A 21,544-nucleotide genomic window follows, 5' to 3' on the forward strand; every position below is an offset into this window, starting at 1 on the left:
GCGGGGCGGGGCCTCTTTAAAGGGAAACACCTCTTGCGTTCCGTCACCCCGTGCGGCTTACGTGTTGTTGTACAGACCGGAGTGCATCTCTCCACCGAATAATTTCCTTTACCAAGCTGCAAAGAAAACATTATTTGTAAAAGAAACGTGCCATTATTTTAAAGGTACAGTTCAAATGTTGTTTGACTAAACCTGACAACTTGGCACACAAAATAAAATATTTCGAGAATGTCTTCGTGGTTTTGTGTCCATCCATATAGTCAATGGGTGGTAATGTTTGGTTCTTTAAAATATCTTCATGTTCTGCAGGAGGAAATTCATATAGGCATTCATAAACTGTCTCTTTAAGGAAACATGATGTATTTTTTATCAGTCATAGTCAAAACAAGTACAAACACCCATTTATGTAAATAACTTTAATGCACATAAGAGTAACAAAACCACAGGCAGTGTAGTGATTCTCCTGAATATAAAAACGACAAAACACTAATTAAAATCATACTTTACAAGCACTAATAGAGGTTCTTTTTTACATTGACCTATTACTGAGCACGTATCTCAAAAAATAGCAAATGCACATTTTGCAAAAATAGATTGCTAGTTGGGAACCCGGTTAGCTTGTGTCCCTACAAAGAGACGTGGAATGCGATCGTACAGTCTCAAGGAAATAGTTCAAAACACGAAAAACAGTAAAAAGAAAGTCAAACAAAAAAAATCTATACAGAAGAATTTCCTGCTTCTCATCCTTACGTATATTACACATGGTTTAGAAAATACAATCTCTGTACAGACTTTGGCATTATGTATGTGAACTAACTGACCTCACCTATTGTTTGTCACATAAAACAAAGAGGCTTCATTTTCCCCATAGATCATCAACTTTAATCAGGCACTATTGTATTTTTAAATCAGCAAATTGTTGAGTAAAGTTGATACTCAGATATCGCTCACAAAGGCTTATTAATGCTTTCCTTCACATTAGAAGCAGGATCTAGAAGGGCACATTAAAGACACTTGAGTCCATCCTTTAATGAGTTTAGGCACCAGTGCTAGCACAATGTTGTGCTGCTACAATCACAATGTAATCTACCTGACTTGTCTTTCGAAGCATTCCATGTCCAGAAAAATTAGGGAATAAATGTGAAACTCAGGATGCACTTAAAAAAGGTGTAAGACAATAGGTAGACTGATTCAAAGACAATTGGTATAATGGACAAAAATACAATTACACACAACACTCCTGGAAAGGGGGACGAGTCTCATTATCTATTTCCTTTGTCTGTCTGTAGGCATGTGGGCCTGACAGAAGCCCTGGAGTTGAGCTACTTTCTAGAGATGTTTGTCTGTATGAAGGGACAGCTAGCTCCCAAATCTTACTGCAGTGGGCTGTCAAACACCGCGTCTGGCAGGACAGAGATCTTTAGCTTCTTATCGGGCCAGCTGTACTCCTTCGGCAGCTTAGACTGTTAGAAGAGGTTAAGCAAAAGATACAGTCATTTAAAACTTCCAAAAGTAAAAAAAATAAAATGTTTATATACAGCAGACTGTGGAACACACATTATTTGCAGGAGGGAGTAAAGCCTTACTTCATGGGAGCTCAAATCCTGAATCTCAGCTAGCATATGCTCCACAAATTCCTCAGTAAGTAAAATCTAAATAGAGAAGATCGAAACAAAGTCACACACACAAGATGGCAATGAATTTTGAAGAATGTCAAAGTAATGCCCATCTATTACCTGTAGCCATGGACCATGAGCTGCATACGGATGCTCTTCTGTAGCAAACGCCCCTTCAACCCCAGTGGACACAAACGTGATTGCTGTGTCTCCATTAATACTTTTATATGTGAAATGTCTACCATGAAGCAGCCGACCTCTACAAGAAGAGAGTAAGAAAAAAAAGCCAAAAATCATTTATAACTGTTAAAGAAAGTGTATAATGGCCTGCTCTTTGTTTCGACAAAGGCCTGTCTGTGAGTCCATGTCCAAGAGGTTAAATAAAATGCAGATTCATATTTCACCCACAGACATCAGGGCTTTATGTATTTCAGAAGACTGTGGTTGTTTGTCAAATTTGTGCAAATCACAATAGAAAAAAAAATAAAACCGTGACTACACATAACCCATTACATGCTAACCGGCAGTCCCTTCAACTAAACTGTTAAAATCCTTATTTAAAACCGCAACGTCACCATACACCTACTTTCAAGAGCGACTATGCTGAGATTTTGGCTATGTGACTTATTTTTTCTCTCACCCAGCGCACCGCCTTTGTCTGGGTAACAAACTATTTGAATATTTCCACACTCATGTTCATATGTCCAAACTATCTAATTATTTATTTTATTGTGATTCTAAATGATACCCTTTACAAGATCTTGACGTACTACCTGAGGCACAGTGGAAGTAGTGTTCCAGACTCCTGGTTGAACTTAAGATGCACACTTTCCAGCTGTCGTGTTCGTACCAGCTCATGAGGAACAATAGCAGCTGAGCTCTCGCTCTCCAGACTGTCCTTACGACTTCTGTGATTATAAGAACAAAGAAGGTAAACACGGAGAAACAGAATGAAGGCAGTGGACCTGGTAAATCCGAGATCTATTCACAGGTGTTTAGTGGCCCAAAAAATCATTTCAACTATATGAAACAACTTTTTTATAGATATCAAATCTTTAAATAAATGGTTTGCTTTTTTATCTAAATGCAATAAGTAATACATTTTTAATTGTGTTTCGAGAGTCCTTATATTTTCCTTTTTAGGGCCACCACAGAAATAACAAAAGGAATCATACGGCGGTGCAATTGTTTTGTGTTTCTTCATTGTTCTAACAAAAAGTAACACTCTCCTGAACACCCATTTTCACAGTGGAATACAGAACTGTGTCCGAAGCCCATTTTGCTGAAGAAATACATTCAGTTTCTCTCTTTGGTTGACTCTTACCTTGAGTTCTGCTGGGTCTGCAAATGTCCAACTGATTGTCTATGGAGAAATTAGGGGCAGATTTGTACCACAGCGAAGTGAATGAATGCATTTACCATTACTGCCAACAGGCAAATCAATTTGATCCTTTTCAACAGCCACTTAAAACAAACCCGTAAACTTGTCCTCTTTTAAGAGGTCGACTAAGCTTTAAATGTATCCAGATATTTGCGAGACTAATATTTCAGTGGCTACTAGATGGCCATTTTTACCATAAATCTGGGACAGATGGACCTTTTAAAACATAGTGGTGAGCTGACAGTTTTTACAAAGGAGTAGTTTACCCAAAAAATTATTTACTCATCTTCATGTCAACCAATCTCATTGCATCATGCATGTCATGTGAATAGTTGTCTTTACATCACGAAATATCCAAGAACCAATAAGATTTGAAGTTAGGGTGATAACTGATAAATTGATGCCTTAACCTTATAGTAATTTAAATCACATTAAGGTATTTAAATATATGTACAAAAATAAAACTGTCCAATGTATTTCTTAGCAATCCATTGAGCCACTCTCAAACCAACAGTGACATTAAATTATAATGGTTAAGTTGAATTACACCAAGGTTAACCAAAAAACAAACCTTAATGACATTTTACACCTTTTATGCCCGTTTAAAAAAGAACAAAGGACATCACGCTATGCATCAAAATAGGGGTGGGTGGTATCAAAGTCTGTTTACAAAAGTCACGCCACTCGGAGGCCATGTTTGCAATGCCTCCAGACAGCTATTTAAAGGGACAGTTCACCCAAAAATGAAAATTCTGTCATCATTTACTCATCCTTAGATTATTCAAAACCTGTATAAATTTCTTTGCTCTGATGAACACAGAGAATGTCAGTAACCAAACAGATCTCACCCCCCATTGACTGCCATAGCAGGTAAAATAAATACTATGGAAGTCAATGGGGGGTGAGATCTGTTTGGTTACTGACACTTCCAAATATCTTTCTTTGTGTTTAGCAGAACAAAGAAATTTATTCAGGTTTGGAACAACCTGAGGAAAAGTAAATGATGACATCATTTTTGGGTGAACTATCCCTTTAAGTCATAGCAAGACCACAGTCCATTTTACTTGTATGAAGAAAGACGGATATTTCTAAAACCACTGGAAAAAAAATCTATATTAAACAGCATATTATAAATAATTGACCTGACATCAACTGTACCATAACTTCTGTTTGAAAAGCTTAAATTGTGCTTAAACTTGTTTTTTGGGGTTGCTTCAGCTGCTGTGCATGATCACAGGTTGGCAAGCGCCTCACGGGGGCCCCGCCCCAGAAAACCGTCAGTCTTTATCAATTGACGATTGGCTTTTTTACCTGGAAGGCAGGGCATTCTTTGCTAGAGCAGCCATTTTGAGCGTTGCATTCCCTTCTTGTTCAGAGTAATGACAGTGGCACATCCATTACTTTAGGTCAGGGGTCTTTAACTACTTTTCTTTGAGGGACAGATTCCAAAAGTATAAATAGGATACGGGCCTGTTTTTTCCCATATCATAATTTCTTGTTATTTTGTCTCTCCGTTATTTATTGCATTTTGTTCCTTTTATACTGTTTTTGTTGCTGTTACTAACAGGTCATATAATAAAGCATGCACACAAATATTGCATCCAGTATTTACCTATTCATGATATTTAATTAAAAGGGATATTGTCTTTTTAATTGTATTTTATATTCCCTAATACGCTGAATTTACTCACCCCCAGTCCCCCAGTACTTCCAAGTTGTGGGTGGTATTGGTTTTTTTTCGTGGTGTAGTACTCTTCCTGCAGTTACTTTCAAGGGCACAAGACACGTTTTGGACGTGACCTATCACGTGTGAAAACCGACTGCCTGTGGCTGTGGATTGCCGATTATATGCAAATAACATTAAGTTTCTTGGACAGACCGGTCAAATCGCTTTATAAGACGCCAATCGAGCCACGGGAATTACTTTCGTATTGAATGTAGCAGCGTTTTGGACTTTCAAAGGCGTGGTGTCTTAGGATGTGCATTTCTTAAAGCACACCGTTCTTAAAGTCTCTCCACTTATTTGAAATGTTAAGGCGGGCCAGGTAAAGACGATTGCCAGTTGACTAGCCCTGCTTTAGGTGATCAAAATCTCAAAATATCTAAAAACTGGAGCAGTACATCATAACACTAGGGCTGGGTGATGTGACGATGTTATCGTATATCGCCGATGTCTCGCAAATATCCCGATGTCGATTACAACAGACCGATACCAGACAATAATTGATAATAATGGAAAATACGCGTTATAACATTATCATGCGATGTAGGTTTTAGCGTGAACGTTAATGTTCATATGCCCAGGCAGTCAGTAACAGTGACAGAATTTTGGAAACGCTGTTTTGTTCGGTCAGTTGAAAGTGCTGCTGTTTTCTGCTGGTCGCTGCACAGACAGACCAAGAGAAAGACGAGCTGCGTCGGCAAAGCAAAACCTCATGCTCGCGGGGCTGTACCGATGTTCGAATTGTCCTACCCTGTCAGATTTTCCTACCGCAGGGCAAAACCTAATATAATCTAAACCACATCAACAAAATAAACAGGTAGGATGATTTTACAATGCAAAATACACGGTCAGATAGATAGTCCTACTGTCTTAAAATAAACACATAAAATACATTTACAGTGTAAATACCCTGTCAGATTACCCTACCAGCATAAAAGAAACATGTAGGATTAATTTACAGCGCAACACCCAATCAAATTGTGCTATATGTAGAATGATTTAACAACGAAAATACACTATCATATTCCCGTAGCAGTATAAAATAAACAGGTAGGATGATTTTAAAGCACAAAAAAATGACGTAACATTGATGTGCTTGTGCCTGGTAGGATAATCTGACAGGTAGGAAGAAATCTCAGGACACCTGCAACATTTTTCTACTGCATAAAAGCTTTATGGTTTATCTACGCGCTTTACCTGATGAAAGACGTCACTGCAACACTGGTTTGTGCACGTGGCGCGCCTGTGTGTGTGTGCACGTGTGCGTGTTTGTTTGGCACTTGGCTGGTCCGGAACGAATTCCCTCCCGGTCCGAATCCGCAGATTGATCGTCTGCGCAACGTTGCATGAAGTCAAACACACCCGATATTATCGGACATCGCGATGATCTTTAAGTCGATAATCGATAATTTTTTTAAACACATCGCCCAGCCCTACATAACACAGAGCAGTATATCACACAATTACACTGATCTTGACATTTGAGAATAGTTTATGCTGTAATACTTAATTTTTATGTTCTCTATTTTATTTGGAACTTGAACCCAAACCAAGAGACGATTACACATAAAAAAATGAATGCGAAGTCTGGAACTGCAGAAATAGCTTCATATTATGTACAACTGAAGTTAACAATAAAATCACTAGTATAAAATAAAGTTCTAGCTCAATCTGACAGGAATTCCCCACACAGACATAACTACCACAGCACAGGCAGTACTGCAACATAAAATGTGTGGTGTAAAATGTGTCGGAAATATCGTCATACATATATACATACACCTCCTGCGGTTTCCCTGAATAATTGTGACTGAGAGAAGCTTCTTTCATACACGCCCCAAAACATGTGGCACGTTCCACCGTCCTGTCCTGAAACAAACTCCGCAACCTGCTCCCTCCAGATTTAGGTCTTCCCATAAGGTAAACCATATATCCGCCTAAAGCAGGAGGCAGTCCTGATGCACTGATTGTATCAGAAATGCAGGACTTACTGTGGCCGATCGTGACCGTGCCTCTGACTGCTGATGGGAGGCAACACAGTCTTGCTATTAATCTCCAGTCCTTTCCGCAGGGCTTCTCTAATCTGTTCAGTGTCTGTGTAAACAACACACAAATTCTCATTAGCCAGAGACACAGACGTAATACAGTTCAATGTAATGAAAGCCTATATTGCGCATATCTGCTGTCATGGTTTTAACAAGGTACGTGGTTGTCCTGAGCATCCCTTACCTTTGTCAGACAGCCTACGGGGCTGTGACCCGATGCAAATGCTCCTGCTGTCGTCCTCGTCCTCAGGAGGTCGGCTCAAGTCATCCCAGGCACACTTGGCACTGACGCCACTCAGGTTAGATCCGTCCGTCTCTATGCCCTTATCCACTCGTTCCTGCTTGGGATGAGCAAGCAACATACGCACAACTCAGCGGGGGATGAACGCGGCAGAACGCATGTGTGTGTTTCTACTGAGAGGGCAGAGAACTAACAGCAGGTGGAAGTGTTGAGTTTAACATGTAATCACATTTCACCTCTTCTCAAGTGTATTATTTCTAAAGCATTGCTGTACTGTATGTGCTCTATAAAATGACCTTAGTCACAATGATCATTTTTTATTACTTGAAAAGGGAATGACGGAATAGTTCACACTTTATTTTCCTAAATCAGTGTTCATCTCATTTGGTCTTGAGTCACTGGGTTTGACAGGCGCAGCATCTATCAGGCACCATGCAAACTACAGAAAGCCTTACTTGTAAGTGTGGATCAATGTCAAATATGGTTTCCCCTCTTCTCATGTCAGTGATCAACCACGGACCCCCAGCACTACAAACAAAGAAGTAGAGGAAACAAACCTCAGTTCAGTCAAAACAGCAACAGTTCTCATGACGGTTCAGCAAACACCATTAAGCGGCATGATGCACATATTTTATTCATTTATTTAGTGTACACATACATTCAGCATTTAAACCATTCATAAAACCATTCATAAAACCATTTTTTGTCGAGACACACATAAACACAGTATTTTAGCAAGAACATGTTTCTCAGCTGGTTAAATCAACCAAACTAGTTGAGCATGTGCTTGCTTTGTCTCATGGTTGGCTATGGGATTACTCACATGTGCACCCCTCTCAGTAGATCCAGAATGCCTTGACCGTTCCACTGCTGCGCTGCCTGCAGCTCCTCTGTGCAAACACCTACAATCTATGGAGCACATAGAGAGAAACTTAATTTACTTCGAACACACAATCAGAGATGTATTCATACAAGGACACAGTTTACACACAAAACAGAGAGGTTCATTTCAAATACACAGTAAGATTTTACTGGGCCTAGATGATAAACTGTTCTCAAGAGAATTGCTTGTCTTACATTGCACACATATTTTAACTAACGGCATGCTGTACATCACCTGAAGGTAGCTGACATGACCGAAGGGGGTCTGCACAGGTTGCAGCTGGGGGTCCTCTGTGAGTAGCATGTGCTGGATTCTGGACTCACTGTTGTCCAACGGGCAGTGCCACGAAATGTGGTCACCGCTGCAGAATGTGTTTTCTAATACAGAATAACTCGCATAAATGCTTTTGAAGTTAACACAAACAGTCATATGTTCATTTATAGCATAACGACTCTTCATCTGATGCCACGAGATCTTATTTACTTGCACAAATCTTGGTTACCATAGTAACTGACTAACATTCATTAGTTGTGCGGGAAATTGTAAATAGATTTGGCTATTTTTAGAGAAAGAAATTCCAAAGGGTCATGTTTATTTGCACTTCAAATAAGCCCATTCAGATGGAATTTACTTTTAATTTTACACAAAATATGCAAAGTAGTGTCTGCTTTAAGATTTGTGATCATGTATCATCTTGTTCCTGATTTTTTTGTATTCACAGCAGTCTTCTTTAATTCAGCTTGACACAAACGAACCTTTTCGAGTGCACAATAGCTACAATAGACTGTACGATAGCTCAATTTATTGTATACTTTCCTTCATTTTCCACGTAGACCACATCAATTAGACTATACGACTTTTAATTTTCAACCAATGAAAGCAAGAAAACCACATGAAACGCAACTCAGTTTCTCTATATAAGGAATGCCTCTAGCAACTGCAAAAGAATACAAGCCAACTCCTTTCCGGGTTCAATGTAAAGTACCTGATTGAAACACATATCGAGCCAAGCCTTGCATGAGCTCTGCCGGCCAGGTGGGGGGTGCAGTCTCTCCTGTTTCTCTCTTCAGCCGAAATGTGAGCTCAAAACCAAACCCGCTTGGGCCCTCTTGACCTGTGAATCTATAGAACAACAACTATTCTTTAGCCATCAAACTATGTCAACAAATCTCTTTATCCAGATTCAACATGTATGTGGTGCATATGTTACAGTTAAACTAAACTACTACCAACATTAATTCATCCATTCCACAAGATTTCTTTCTTACTCATGAACTCTGTTGTCCCCATACAGGTCACTGAGACCGAGGCTGACATAGTGCCAATGTTCTGGTATGTCTTGTCCTGGACACCCCACATTTCTGTACATACTAATGTAGTCCAGAGGATCTGGACCACCTAACCTAAAAAGAGAATTGAGGAAAGTAATAATGAAACCATGAACTCTATAAGTATTAGTAATGAAGGTCCTGCTTGCTAAATAACGTGTTGTAGAAACTGTCTATACTCCTACAATAAGTTTTGATTTCAAGTTAGACTAATCTTTAAAAATATAAGACGTATAATGTAGATGGCTACTAGTACAGTGATTCTTTACTGTAAAAATATAAAGAGCTAGTAGCAAACTTTAAGATGGTTCACACATCTTACCAATACTTCACAATGGCTGTGACTTGCAGCGGATTCGCCTGGTCGGAGTACAGGCGTCTGCATTCCCCGTAAATGGCCTGCAGTCCCGGGGGAAAGATCGACGCGAGGCCGAGGTGCGCTGCTGCTCCGCTGCTAGGCCGCATCTCATCCATCCCCACACGGCCTTGCACCGAAGAGAGCGGGGAAAGGTTATCAAAAAAATGAAGAAAGTGAGGTCTTCTTGTAAATTAGTGAATCAAAACGACGTTTAAATTACTGATACTGGAAATACGATTTGTAATATTTTCTCCCCTCTATTTAGCCCCTGTTGCAGTTTTTCCCTTTGGTTAGACGTCCAGAAAGAGGACGTGGCTTAGCGTTGAATGACATTTGATTCACCCAATCAGAACGGCCGTAAGAAAGAAACGACATGAGAGCTGCACTGTGTTTGGACAAATACATTATGATCAATGAATTTTTTGCCGATGACCCATGAATTTGTTCATGGGAGGCTCGGGGGTCTGCTACAGAGTTAATGTGTTTTTATAACATTTAGAAAGCTTATTTCTTTACTAGATTGTAAATGTTTCCGTGTAAATTATCTTCTAAAACATGTTCATGCTTTTATTCTATTTATGAACCATGTTTAACTGTTGTATGGTGTTCTGTCGTATGTAGAAACAAATGTACGTACGCTTTTACAGACTTTTACATTAACCAAGTTGCACGAAGCACATGCCGCATATTATGGTTAATATTTGTCATGTACATGATGCTTGAAAAAGAAATCTATGATTTTGGTGAAAAAACATTTGAATAAATATATGTCTGAGGTTTAAAAACAATTAATCATATATATTTTAGTGAACATTGAACCACCATCTATTGGACCCTGTTCTTGCTGCTGCATTAGCCGTTTATTCACTTATATTTGGATTTATTTTACTATCATGTTGCATAATTCTTCTGTAGCTTTCACATCCTCTGTGTTGGATTTCTGTTTTTATATACTACATTTAGCATATATATTGAAAAAATAAAATTGTATTTTGTTTTTGTTGCAACAAAAACAAGGTTTAGCGCCGCCTGTTGGACAGACCCTTCACTACTACACATGCGCTCTACACATGCCCCTTTCAGTGTTTTTAGATTGGATCCTGACCTTGATTTGGTCTGTGATACGACCACTCCTGAAAGGTAATACAATGTCATACTGAATCACCTTGGCAGTTTAGAATTAGTATTTTATTTTGATTGTAAACAGTATTGTGGATATGTTTTTTACAAGTGCTAGAGGGAGATAGAATTATTACAGAAATTAGCAAACTTGAATAGATTATTTATGTTATGGACATAAGGCCTGTTTATGGCCAGAAATGGCAGAGCTTCACGGGAGGATTCTAGTTGGAGTAATATTTTATATTTTTAAACAACAGATGCAGAAAATCTATATTTATGATTTGTATAGCATTTAGGCCATTTCGTAAATAGGTGTAACCCCTTGAAATTCACTTCCTGGACTGCGTTCACTCACATTCCCCCTCATTTCCAGCCTTGATTATGACTGACAAAATGTAGTGGCTATGACCCAAGTCATGTCTTGAACATATTGTTGATGTTAGGCTATTTGTTTCTTGTATACCAAAAGCCTTTGTCAGAACATTATAACGCATGTTACACAAAGAAGCAAAGGAGTCAGGTACTTTCGTTTCATAATGAAACTGAATATAAGGTAACTCAATTAAAAGCACATTTAGGCAATGTTGTGTAATTAGATGCAATAGCAGAATTTTATTTAAAAAAATGAATTTGTATATAGGGATAGGTAGGCTACTATTTTACACACATTCATTTAGTCGTTTATGTTTATTTGCTGTTCTTTTTTACTGGAAACAATTATTGTTTTCAATGTTTTCTTAAAATGTGTGTGTTTAAAAACTGTGTATTTATTTTCATCAAATGATATCTGCATTTGTAGTCCTCTGGGAATTTTCCTTTTATTTCAGTCCAGACAATTGGATTATAAGCACATTTTAGCCGAGCTATTCCAAAATTCACAGAAGCTCCTCACTGGTTCTCTACATTTCAGATCAAATCGAGATGTAATTTTTAGTCCTTTTTTGTATAACCAGCATCCAAGTGTTCTTCCTCTGCCAAATATCTCTTCACAACAAGCCACCCGTGAGGTGTTTAGAGAAGCATGGCCGGAAAGGTTCACAATGAGAGGAGAGTTACACTATAGGGGAACTTCAGAAAGTGTTTGGTGCTCACCGGGAGCTTCCAGACTTTTGAAAGAAGATCTGAGGAGGGTGTATGGCACATACCCCAGTACAGTGAGTATCAGCTATCCAAATGGGGAGTTTTTAGTGTGAGGGAAACCTAGGTGAACAGGAATACAGAGTGGAGAAGAAGCTGGTGCGAAGGGAGACAACTATTGCAGAGGTGGATTGTGTGAGTGAAATAGTAAAGAAGACGAAGACAGGAAAGAAATTGATCTAATAGTGTTCAATTATTATTACTATGGTCATCTCTAATTATTTATTTGGAAGGCAATATTTTTTTAAAGTTTATATTAATATTATTATGAATGATTATACTGTGTTATATATACTGTGTAGTACTATATAGTACATTTTCAACCCAACCTCATGGTCTTGACATTTTTATAATTATGATGACTGTTGGTCATGACTAAATTAAAAGTAAATGTTGTCAGTTTTGTCGTTATGATCTTCTTGGATAGTTTCGGTAAGGTGTCCATGAATCCAGATTCCCAAGGAACTGATCCTGAGTCATTTACTGGGAACAGGAGATAAGACATGCCTGTGCTTAGAGCGTGGGTGTCGCATCATTTGCATGCTTTAACTCACCATTGGCATTACTGTAAATCTGACCATGTTGTTTGGCAATGCAGTTTGATCTATGGACTTAACAAATTAGTCCAATCCAAGCCCATGTGAAAGTTAACTTTTGTGTAGAATTTTACCAGTGGTATTTAGGAAATGCGTTGAAAGAAGACACTTCTGAATCAAGGAAGTACTAAAAAGACTTTGGTCATTTGATAAGCACACCCACACTCTCTGATAAATGTGAGTGTAAATTTTACTATGACTGTAAACATGCTTTGACAACAAATAATTCAGTATTTTTTAGAAAAAAAGAGAGAAGCATATAAAGGTGATTTGAAAACACATTCAGAAACTTTTATTAGATTAAACACACACGATTCTCTTAGTTAACCATTGTCAAAGACATTGCAACTTGAAATAAAACAATAAATTATACAACCGGAATGGAAATAAAGATTTCTTCAACATAAAACAATTAAATGCTTTATTTGTACATTTTCGTATTATTTGTAAATTATATGAAATTTATATTTGTTTGGAAGATAAGGAACCAGTTGCCAGAAGAACTGAGCCCATAGATGAACTCTTAATGACCACCATCTATGGAATTCAGTTCTCAGGGCAAAGTGCTCAAGAAAACCTTTGTTTCCTAGAATTTATTTTTATTAACTAAATAAAAAATACAATAACCTTATAACGATTGTGTGTTTTGTAATGTTTTTTAATCAACCTTGTCCATATTTTAGTAAAATAAATACAATGATAATTAGATACAACTTAGGAAATTAACTTGGAAATACATTTGCAAAGCTGAAATACAAAGCATAAACTTTAAAACACGTGAACAAACATCCGAGAAGATCGAAATCTTCTCCGGTAGTATCAACAACTCAAAGTTCAATTCAAAAACGCTTTTGTTTTTGTTGTATTTTTTCCACGAACTTGAGAGACACAGATTATAAATTCACAGGTGCTCTGTGAGGGCCAAAGGGCCTGTGACGTAATTTACCTCACTTTTTCTTTCAATGTTATCGGCATCACGTATTTGTTTAAAGTTTTATCATTACTGAAGTCCTGAGAAAAAACCCTGAGCTTCATGTCCCTAGCCGAGTACCTGCCACACCTGAGGACTTTCAGGAAACTCTCTTCCCAATAGCACTGAACCAGTCAAACTGCCCTGATGGGTGCACAGTTGGAAACCCCCTCTGAAGTACCAAAATATCATTATTTCTTCCTGGTTTACGATTACATTTAGTACATGTAACATATATTAATACAAAAACCACATTTAATGATAACACAATACAAGCCTTTGAACAGGGCCAGAAAATGTATTTTTTACTCACCACACTTCCATTGCCATCTTTTTCAATTCAAAAATTCAAACATGCCTAAAGAAACATGTTATAGCAGAAATTCAACTGATAAGCAGAAAGGCATGCTTACCCCAGCCTGTCATGATCCACCTCTTATCTCTAGTTCCTGTGTTATGACAGTGCTATCATGGATCAAGCTGTTGCTTCAAAATCCATAATCCTCATTTGTCATTACAGGTTCCTAGACAAAACTCACGCTCGAAGATATAGGTGACTTCTGAACATATGACTTCTAAAGTCTCAGCTTAAATACCAATCTCTCTCTCTCTCCCCCCTCGTTCTATCTCTTTCTACCACACACGGTCTCTCAGTCACTCACTCCCTCATGCTCTGTCAGTACCGTAAGCCTGCAATCACTTCCCAGTAAGAAGGAAGCAGTGGGAGGGAGTCTCCCACCCCCTCATAATGAATCAATACAAAGCACTTCTGAGGAAAAACATCTCACTGGTTCAGCCCTCAGTTCCCATAAAACAAAAAAGGGAAAAGGGGAGATGGAGAGAAAAAAAGGGCTGGTCAGATCAGGAACCAGGAATTCCCCTTATTGCAAAAGAGCAGTTTCATGACAACAGCAGTGACTTAGCAGAGAGATACTATGCGGTGAGAGTTTGTGTTTCCATAAAGGAAGTGGAAATCTGACATGTGTTCGCAAAGTCATGTTTACATGTAGGGTTCAGATGAAAAGAGTTAACAAGTTGTCACATGGAATTTTCTGCTGACTGATACATGTATTGCATCATAATGAGGTGTGGTGTTAAAACCATGAATACAGTTGTTCCACTCCCCACACGACTTCCATATATCGCTTACTGTAAAATGAAGTCATTGAACATTTTTATACCTCGCTTACTAAAACAGTTAGTTTCATTGATGGCTCAATGTTCAAGCTACGTGGGGATATGATGGTTGATGTTCATTAATTCTGCATCTAAAGGAAAAATCATATTAACAATAATCAGATAAAATGGAATGATAGTGTAATGGAAATAGTTTCTTTATGGTGAAATTAGTCTTGGCGCTATAGGCATAAATGGAATAAAAAGTGATTTAACATTTTAAATGTTACACGTAGAAAATTATAAAATAGATTTATATAAGAATATAAATGATGTTTTAAATGAACTGTATTTACATCATTTATTTCTTCTTTTTATGTCAGGTCTAAAAGAAAATAGATCTGGATATTAATACTAAATATTTTTTTCAAAGGCTATACTGCTAAATGCATGTCAAATTATTATTGTTTTGTATGTGTTCCCTAAAAGCCGTTTTTATTCTTAGAAACAAATACAACCCATAGTGAGAGTTTGGAGAGGATAGGGTCAAACCATCCATGTGCAATGACTTAAAAGCTGACTTCAACATTAAGGGATTCTACTTTCAGAGCAAATGCTTCTGCTGGTGGGATAAGTTGCAATTGACATTTTGCACAGACTTCAGAAACAGACCTGGCTTTCATGCTGCTGTTTGAACACAGGGGAAATTGGCTACAAAGGTCACTGAGCCCATTTCCTCTCCCCCTTGCTCATAGAGACTCAGACCTTTACAGCACACACTGCTTTTCACCTGCACTGTATTTTAATAGTTACCATTCTATGTGTGTGTTCAGCTTTAGTAAAGGTTACGCAGGGTTAGCCATGAGAGAATTTTTCTCCTCCAAATAGAATGTCTGGTACGGTGCTGGCTTCCCAAAAACCATGACTAAAAAGAAAAAGATGAATTAGCAGAAGTAGACTGTGAGTTTTCCTGTAAACTGCTCGTTTTTTAAATGTAAGGTTAACACTATACAGTGAAACATATTTCTTGTTACATTCTTTATGCTTGCTTTTATAATAACTTACTATTCATCCAACAATTTTTTTAAATATCTAATTGTTAATAAACAATTAATTAATTGTTTGATTTAAAAGTAATTTAAAAAGGTTATTTAAGTTATTAAAGTGATTTAGTATAACATGTTAAATTGTCTATTGCTCTGTAATTTTTTATTTTACTTTACTGTCGATGCTACACCCTATTATTTGTGGGTATTTTCACAGTTTTACTTTTGTCATGATTGAACAGAGATAGTAAAAAAAACTACTACATTATTACAAAAACAAAAATTACTACATAATTAAATTAGATAAATATATGTATGTATACAGAGGATTATATTTATATTTTTGTGTAAGGTTAGCCTAATATTTGATATTTTAATGTTTCAGTCAACATATTTTAATGTTTCAGTCAACATACTTAAATTAACATAGAAATAACGATTTTGCCAACCAAACCAAATGATGATAACGTTATGCTATCCTACATTTTAAATGCACAAGCTCCTCAAATCTGAATAAATGTTGGTGCTTTTAGTACTTCATATACTTCATGCTTTTAGTACTTCGTGTACTAAAAGTCTGCTGTGCAGACCGAATGGCACATGACATCAAAGTACCGCGAGAGCGAGTCGAAAGCAGTGCAATTCGCTTAAGTGATCCCAACTATATCGTCCCTTTGTATCATTATAGTGTTTATTGTACTGTGGACTCCGCTTTTCTCTTGAATTTAGTACAATATTGTTAAAAAAGCTTTCTTTTTTTGGTGTGAACTTTACTCCAACTCAGCAGGTGGCAGTGATGAGCGCAGAATGGTTCATTACAACACACGGCGGCGCACCACAGGAAAGGGAACTCGTTTGTGTACGTTTTATTGATGGAGTTTTACTGTAGTTTCCGAGCAGTGTGCGGTTGTGACAGGTGTCAGATCTGTTTAGTATGCGAAGACTGAATTGTGCTGAACTGCTTTTGTTTTGTGAAGACTCGGGGCTGCGAACTGCCATGCTGCCAAAACAAACAGTCGAGGTGGGAGTCAACTGTCTTTGAAACATATATAGCAAATAACTACAAGTACCAAAAGTTCATGTTCTTTTCCACAGAGTAACGTTAAACCAGGATTGAATGACATTAATTACCTTTTGCTTTAAGTGTGTTCGGATAAATTAACAAACCGGAAGGAATGTTGTGTCATGTAAACAATCACGAATTCACTTTTTAAATGGAAATCTTAAAAAACAAGGACCTCTTATCCTTTCTCTTCCTACTGTTTTCAGATTGGATCATCTGATTGAACAGAGCAATGTCCTTTATGTTATCAAGCGAACTCCCAAATAGGACAAGAGTACAGGATCATATCAAAATGTCATGATGTGACACGGTCTGTGTGCGTGGTACAAGTGATTTTTGGACGTGTTAAAATGCCACGACTAGAAGAGGTAGCTAATGTTGCCCTTAGGGTGCCCAGTATCTTGGTGTTGGACATGCTCTATAAATGTGACGTTGATAGCTTCACGGATCATCTCAAGGCGAGGACAGAGGACATGCTCTTCAAGTACAAATATGTCATCTGGAACATATATTATTTAGGTATATGACATTATCAAGAGTCAATATATTGCTATGCAATATAAGGGACAACATAATGATTATTCTTTGTTTTTCCTACAGGTCACATAGTGAGCATTGTGCTACTACTGCTTCCCCTTGGGCATATTATCCAGCTGTACCTGCATGTCCTTTGTGCCCTTTTACTTTACATGGGTCATCAGATTGTCAGGTGAAAATGCCAATGCATCAACTTCAAATATTGTGAGATATGTGAACGCACAATGTGCAGTAAAGATGAAGTTGGAGGGGTATCGTTCTTAATGCTGGTTTTATTAACAGAGACTATGTTCGAGAGGAAGCTAAATATGGTTATGATGGTGTGCTCTTTCTGGACTCTCCAGCACTGAATCGTTTTGTGACTGCACTCACCAGTATGTTACACATATCAGAAACACTACGCACAGTCATTGCTGTGGTCTCAAAAATAAAAACTAAAGACATTCTTATATATTCATTACATGTCATTAGATACAAATGATCAAACACAATGGCACAAACAGATGATACTAGGATAGATCTTGGATAAAGATATTTGCAAAAGTGTGTTAAGACACCACAGGTGTGATTCATCACATTTACAATATTTAAAGTTTAACAACCAGAATCTGTTAAAAAAATATGAAAGTAAAAACATTGATTTATTTTTAATTGTCCTGTAGATTTGAAATTGTGCTTGCATGACCTTCAATGACCTACGACAGCGTGACTTGTTTATTTATCATTGATTTGTTTGTGTACAGGTCAGATTATAGTCGGCACTCTTTGTGCGTTCCTCATGCGCACTCAACGGGTGTGGATGTTCTCGGCACACTTGCTCCCTCTTCTGGCACGAGTGGTTTCTGTCCCTCTGGACTGGCTCCTCACTCTCTCCTCCATTTCCATGATAATCACGGGGGCAGAGGTTGCAGTTTTCCTTGTCATCAACCTCTTTGTGCCATACAGACTGGCCAGAACAGCATATAGAGAGATAATGCAAATAGAGGTAAACACATAGGCATAAATATAGCTGTGAATGGTTATGAAACGCATCTTCTTAGTGTTTATATCTCTGTTGTTGCTGTAGGTGACTGAGTTATACAGACTGATGGCAGTTGGAGTGTCTCTCTGGCATGGCTTTGCTGTGCCGGTTTTGTTCAGTGTCTTCTGGTTTGTGCTATTTGGAGTGCAACTGGTTGCCAATGTTGGCACCATCACTGCTGTCCAACAGGGACCTCTGCTATACATCCTTACCAGGTGAACAGAAGGACACTTACTTAATGGCTGTATAATATATGGGGTACAATTCAGAGTGCATTTAGATACAGCAAGTTTAATTTTATTATTTATTTTGTATTTAAGGTTGAAATGATCTACAAAACAGTACAAATACAAGTTCTCTTGTAAAAATGATTTTTCTTTTTGCAAGTTGAAAAGTGTACCATGCCTTTTTTTTACAGTGTATCGGAATGCTGTGCTAGCCCATACTCTCTACTTGGTTTAACATTTGTGATATCTTATATGGCGTTGGGACTTCTAAATCTTTGTAAGTTCTACCTTGGAGGATTTGACGCTCTACAGAACCACAATGTCATGCACAGGTAAGTGAATGTGTCTTATCATTGCTATTTGTCTATGTGCATTTAAAATATTTCATTTCTGGTGCATGTGGGCATTCATTGCAGAGGTGTGACAGAGGGGGTGACTTTGCTGCTACTGGCTCTGCAGACTGGGCTGTTGGACATGGCAGCCCTGCAGCGATGCTTCCTGCTCTTCATCATCCTCTTCATCGTCCTCACCTCCACTTTACAAAGCATGAGTGAGATCACAGAGCCTGTTGTCTTAGGTCTGGGAGCCAGCAGAAATAGGTACTGACAAACTCTTTTAAATCTGGTCTGTGATTTTAACCTGGAAAATGCTAAGGTGTATGATCTTGAAACAATTAAATGTAAAGAAATGCTCACTATTTCATAATAAGCCCCCACATTGTCTTTTTGTCATTTCAGTTTCTCTAACGCTTGATCAGAGCCATTAAATATGATGATTTTGCTTTCTCCACAGGAGCGTGTGGAAGCATTTGCGGGGATTATCTATGTGTGGGTTTCTGTTGATTTTTCCGGGATTTATGGCCTACAAAATCTCCCAGTTTTTCCACATGGATTTCTGGCTGTTGATTTTGGTTTCCAGCTGCATGCTCACGTCACTGCAGGTATGCTTTGTTTCACACAGCGATTTGTTTAACTTTTATGAATTTTATAAGTCATCCTCCGCCAATCGTCTTATACTTGTCTTCAAGGTGACAGGCACTCTGCTGATCTACTGTCTGTTCATGGTGGAGGTGTGGCGCGGTTCCGCCCTGCCTGCATTTGATGAGATTGCTTATTATGTGAATGGAGTGTGTCGGGTGCTGGAGTTCACAGTGGCTGTGTGTGTGGTGGCTTACGGAGCATGGGAGTCGCTGTGGGGTGAGTGGAGCTGGATGGGAGCATCGGTCATTATCATCCACTCATACTGCAATGTGTGGCTACGTGCCCAGGCTGGCTGGAAGAGCTTCCTGCTCCGACAGGAAGCGGCTCGCAAAATCAACCTGTTACCACGGGCTAACGCAGAACAGCTACAGGAACACAATGATGTCTGTGCCATTTGCTTCCAGGTAAGGTCACATGCAACACCAGGTAAGGTCATCATTTTTGATGCATCAGGATATCTGTTTGAACTATTTTTCTTACCTGTAGGATATGACATCAGCTGTGATAACATACTGTGGTCATATCTACCATGGCAGCTGTTTGAGAAAATGGCTGTATGTGCAAGAGACATGCCCCATGTGCCATGCGTCCATCAAACCCTCCTCAACAAATCAGATGGCAGGTGCAGGTGATGCCCGGCCACAGCAAACTAGGCAACCACCAGAGCAACAGCCTCGCCCTGAACACTTTCATGAGGAGGAGCAGGGCTCCCAGGGAGATGGTCCTCACTCTACACAGAGGACCTGTGATGAGTTTAAAATGAAATTCTCAAACTCTGACAGGAATTCTAGCAAGGGAGGTCCTCAGAACTTGAATTTTGGTGCAAACGGAGATTCCCAAGGTTTGGAACATCCTAGCTGCTCAACAGAGCAGAGCCCTTCACATGAGAAATGCAAGGATGCTATGGATGAGACTCGGGAGCTCAGGGATGCAGACTGAAAACAAAAGCACAGTCATGGCAGTAAAACAGACTGTGACTGTATGACAGACAGAAATATTTCTCTGGAGGATATGAAGCGAAGCTCAGAGAAAGTGGGACACGCTCAGAGGAAGCCGTAACGGTACAGGGTTGCAAATAACGTACAGACATACAGAATGAGATTACAAGATTATTCTTTACAGAGGACTATGACATCAAGCTGATTGTGTGCTGGGCCTGGGACCCATGAAATCACAGCTCCTCAACAGCATTAGATTATAGACATTTATTGAGGATTGTCTTTTCTTGACATTTGTTAAGAGATAAAATGTCAGACAAGATTGTCCAGGTTAAATGGAAGACATTAAAAAATAGGGCAACTGAGAGTTTACCAAACTCTGGATAAATGTGGTTAAAAATATTAATTACAGATTCATTAGGGCAATTATCTTGACTCAAGACTTTTTTTGGGGGGGGGGTTGTCTAAAGGACTTTCCCGTTTTGAGTTTTTACATACAGGTTTTGGTGAGTCAATTTTCATGACTGTCATTTTACATAATGGAGAATTATTGCTAACTGTGCCTCTGTCTTTTCTGTATTGCTCCATTATGTACGTATGTTTGAGCATAAGTGATTGTAATCCAGGTGTCCAGGTCATGATGAGTATTCTCAGTTACATTATGAATGTGGATGAATTCTGACAAAATTAATGGATAATAAACAGCTGCACTCTGTGCACAAAGCAAAGATTACTGTTAATGGGGAAATTCCAGTTTAGGGAGTTCTTATATAACCACATTGGATGATACAGGATGTTTTAATCTGTGGTTAAAATCTTGCCCAGTTTCGCTTCAAACTCTGTGAAAACAATGTGTCCTTTGTAGACAGTTTTGTATCCAAAACGCACATGCACTCCAAACAGTTTATTACCATATTTATATTGGAATAATATATCAACTACCCAAAAATGTGACCACTTTGTCCATTAAAGGGATAGTTCGAAGTTGGTAACCTAACAATGGCGGATACCCATTCAATTCTATTATATAGACACAAAACCAGTGCAAGCGAATGGGTGCAGTTAACGTTCTTCAAAATATCCCTTTATGTGTTCTGTGGAAGAAAGTAAGTCATACAGGTTTGGAATGGTGAGTAAATGCTGACAGAATTTTAATTTTGGGGTGAACTATCACTTTAAAGCAGGGGTGTCCAAAGTCAGTCCTGGAGGGCCGGTG

At 38.5% G+C, this 21,544-nt stretch overlaps 2 protein-coding genes across 6 annotated transcripts; one reads left to right on the plus strand and one right to left on the minus strand.

Annotated features, from left to right (window-relative positions):
* Positions 1-403: 403 nt before the first annotated feature.
* Positions 404-14,072, minus strand: sufu (suppressor of fused homolog (Drosophila)). Of its 4 annotated transcripts, none has more exons than XM_057341988.1 (14): positions 13,814-14,072; positions 9,540-9,702; positions 9,158-9,292; positions 8,875-9,011; positions 8,124-8,266; positions 7,830-7,915; positions 7,462-7,534; positions 6,950-7,103; positions 6,712-6,814; positions 2,941-2,979; positions 2,390-2,524; positions 1,737-1,875; positions 1,587-1,652; positions 404-1,463 (listed from the first exon to the last, which is right to left on the minus strand). In XM_057341988.1, exons 1-14 carry the CDS (start codon positions 13,824-13,826, stop codon positions 1,374-1,376), a joined length of 1,476 nt encoding a protein of 491 aa, XP_057197971.1. In that variant the 5' UTR covers positions 13,827-14,072; the 3' UTR covers positions 404-1,373. The 4 variants fall into 4 exon arrangements, with proteins under 4 accessions (XP_057197971.1, XP_057197970.1, XP_057197973.1 ...); XM_057341987.1 differs by having other exon boundaries at positions 6,950-7,106; positions 13,814-14,066; XM_057341990.1 differs by lacking the exon at positions 2,941-2,979 and having other exon boundaries at positions 13,814-14,071.
* A 2,285-nt stretch (positions 14,073-16,357) lies between these two features.
* On the plus strand, positions 16,358-21,056 carry zmp:0000000662 (RING finger protein 145). Of its 2 annotated transcripts, XM_057342170.1 has the most exons (11): positions 16,358-16,583; positions 16,832-17,144; positions 17,226-17,334; positions 17,445-17,536; positions 17,906-18,147; positions 18,229-18,398; positions 18,602-18,742; positions 18,827-19,009; positions 19,203-19,350; positions 19,438-19,794; positions 19,877-21,056. In XM_057342170.1, the coding sequence occupies exons 2-11, from the start codon at positions 16,976-16,978 to the stop codon at positions 20,327-20,329; spliced, it is 2,064 nt and encodes a 687-aa protein (XP_057198153.1). In that variant the 5' UTR covers positions 16,358-16,583; positions 16,832-16,975; the 3' UTR covers positions 20,330-21,056. The 2 variants fall into 2 exon arrangements, with proteins under 2 accessions (XP_057198153.1, XP_057198154.1); XM_057342171.1 differs by lacking the exons at positions 16,358-16,583; positions 17,445-17,536 and having other exon boundaries at positions 17,032-17,144.
* The last annotated feature ends 488 nt before the right edge of the window (positions 21,057-21,544 follow it).

This window comes from Triplophysa rosa, linkage group LG9, assembly GCF_024868665.1.
Source record: "Triplophysa rosa linkage group LG9, Trosa_1v2, whole genome shotgun sequence".
Classification (NCBI taxonomy): domain Eukaryota; kingdom Metazoa; phylum Chordata; class Actinopteri; order Cypriniformes; family Nemacheilidae; genus Triplophysa; species Triplophysa rosa.

Excerpts from the sequence above, each read along its gene's own strand:
- zmp:0000000662 (XM_057342170.1), top strand. The coding sequence starts at position 16,976 with ATGCCACGACTAGAAGAGGTAGCTAATGTTGCCCTTAGGGTGCCCAGT. Across the intron at positions 18,148-18,228 it reads GAGAGATAATGCAAATAGAG|GTGACTGAGTTATACAGACT; the intron begins GTAAACACATAG and ends TTGTTGCTGTAG. Across the intron at positions 19,010-19,202 it reads CTGGGAGCCAGCAGAAATAG|GAGCGTGTGGAAGCATTTGC; the intron begins GTACTGACAAAC and ends CTTTCTCCACAG.
- sufu (XM_057341987.1), bottom strand. Across the intron at positions 9,012-9,157 it reads GGGGACAACAGAGTTCATGA|ATTCACAGGTCAAGAGGGCC; the intron begins GTAAGAAAGAAA and ends GTTGTTCTATAG. Across the intron at positions 1,876-2,389 it reads CTACTTCCACTGTGCCTCAG|AGGTCGGCTGCTTCATGGTA; the intron begins GTAGTACGTCAA and ends CTCTTCTTGTAG.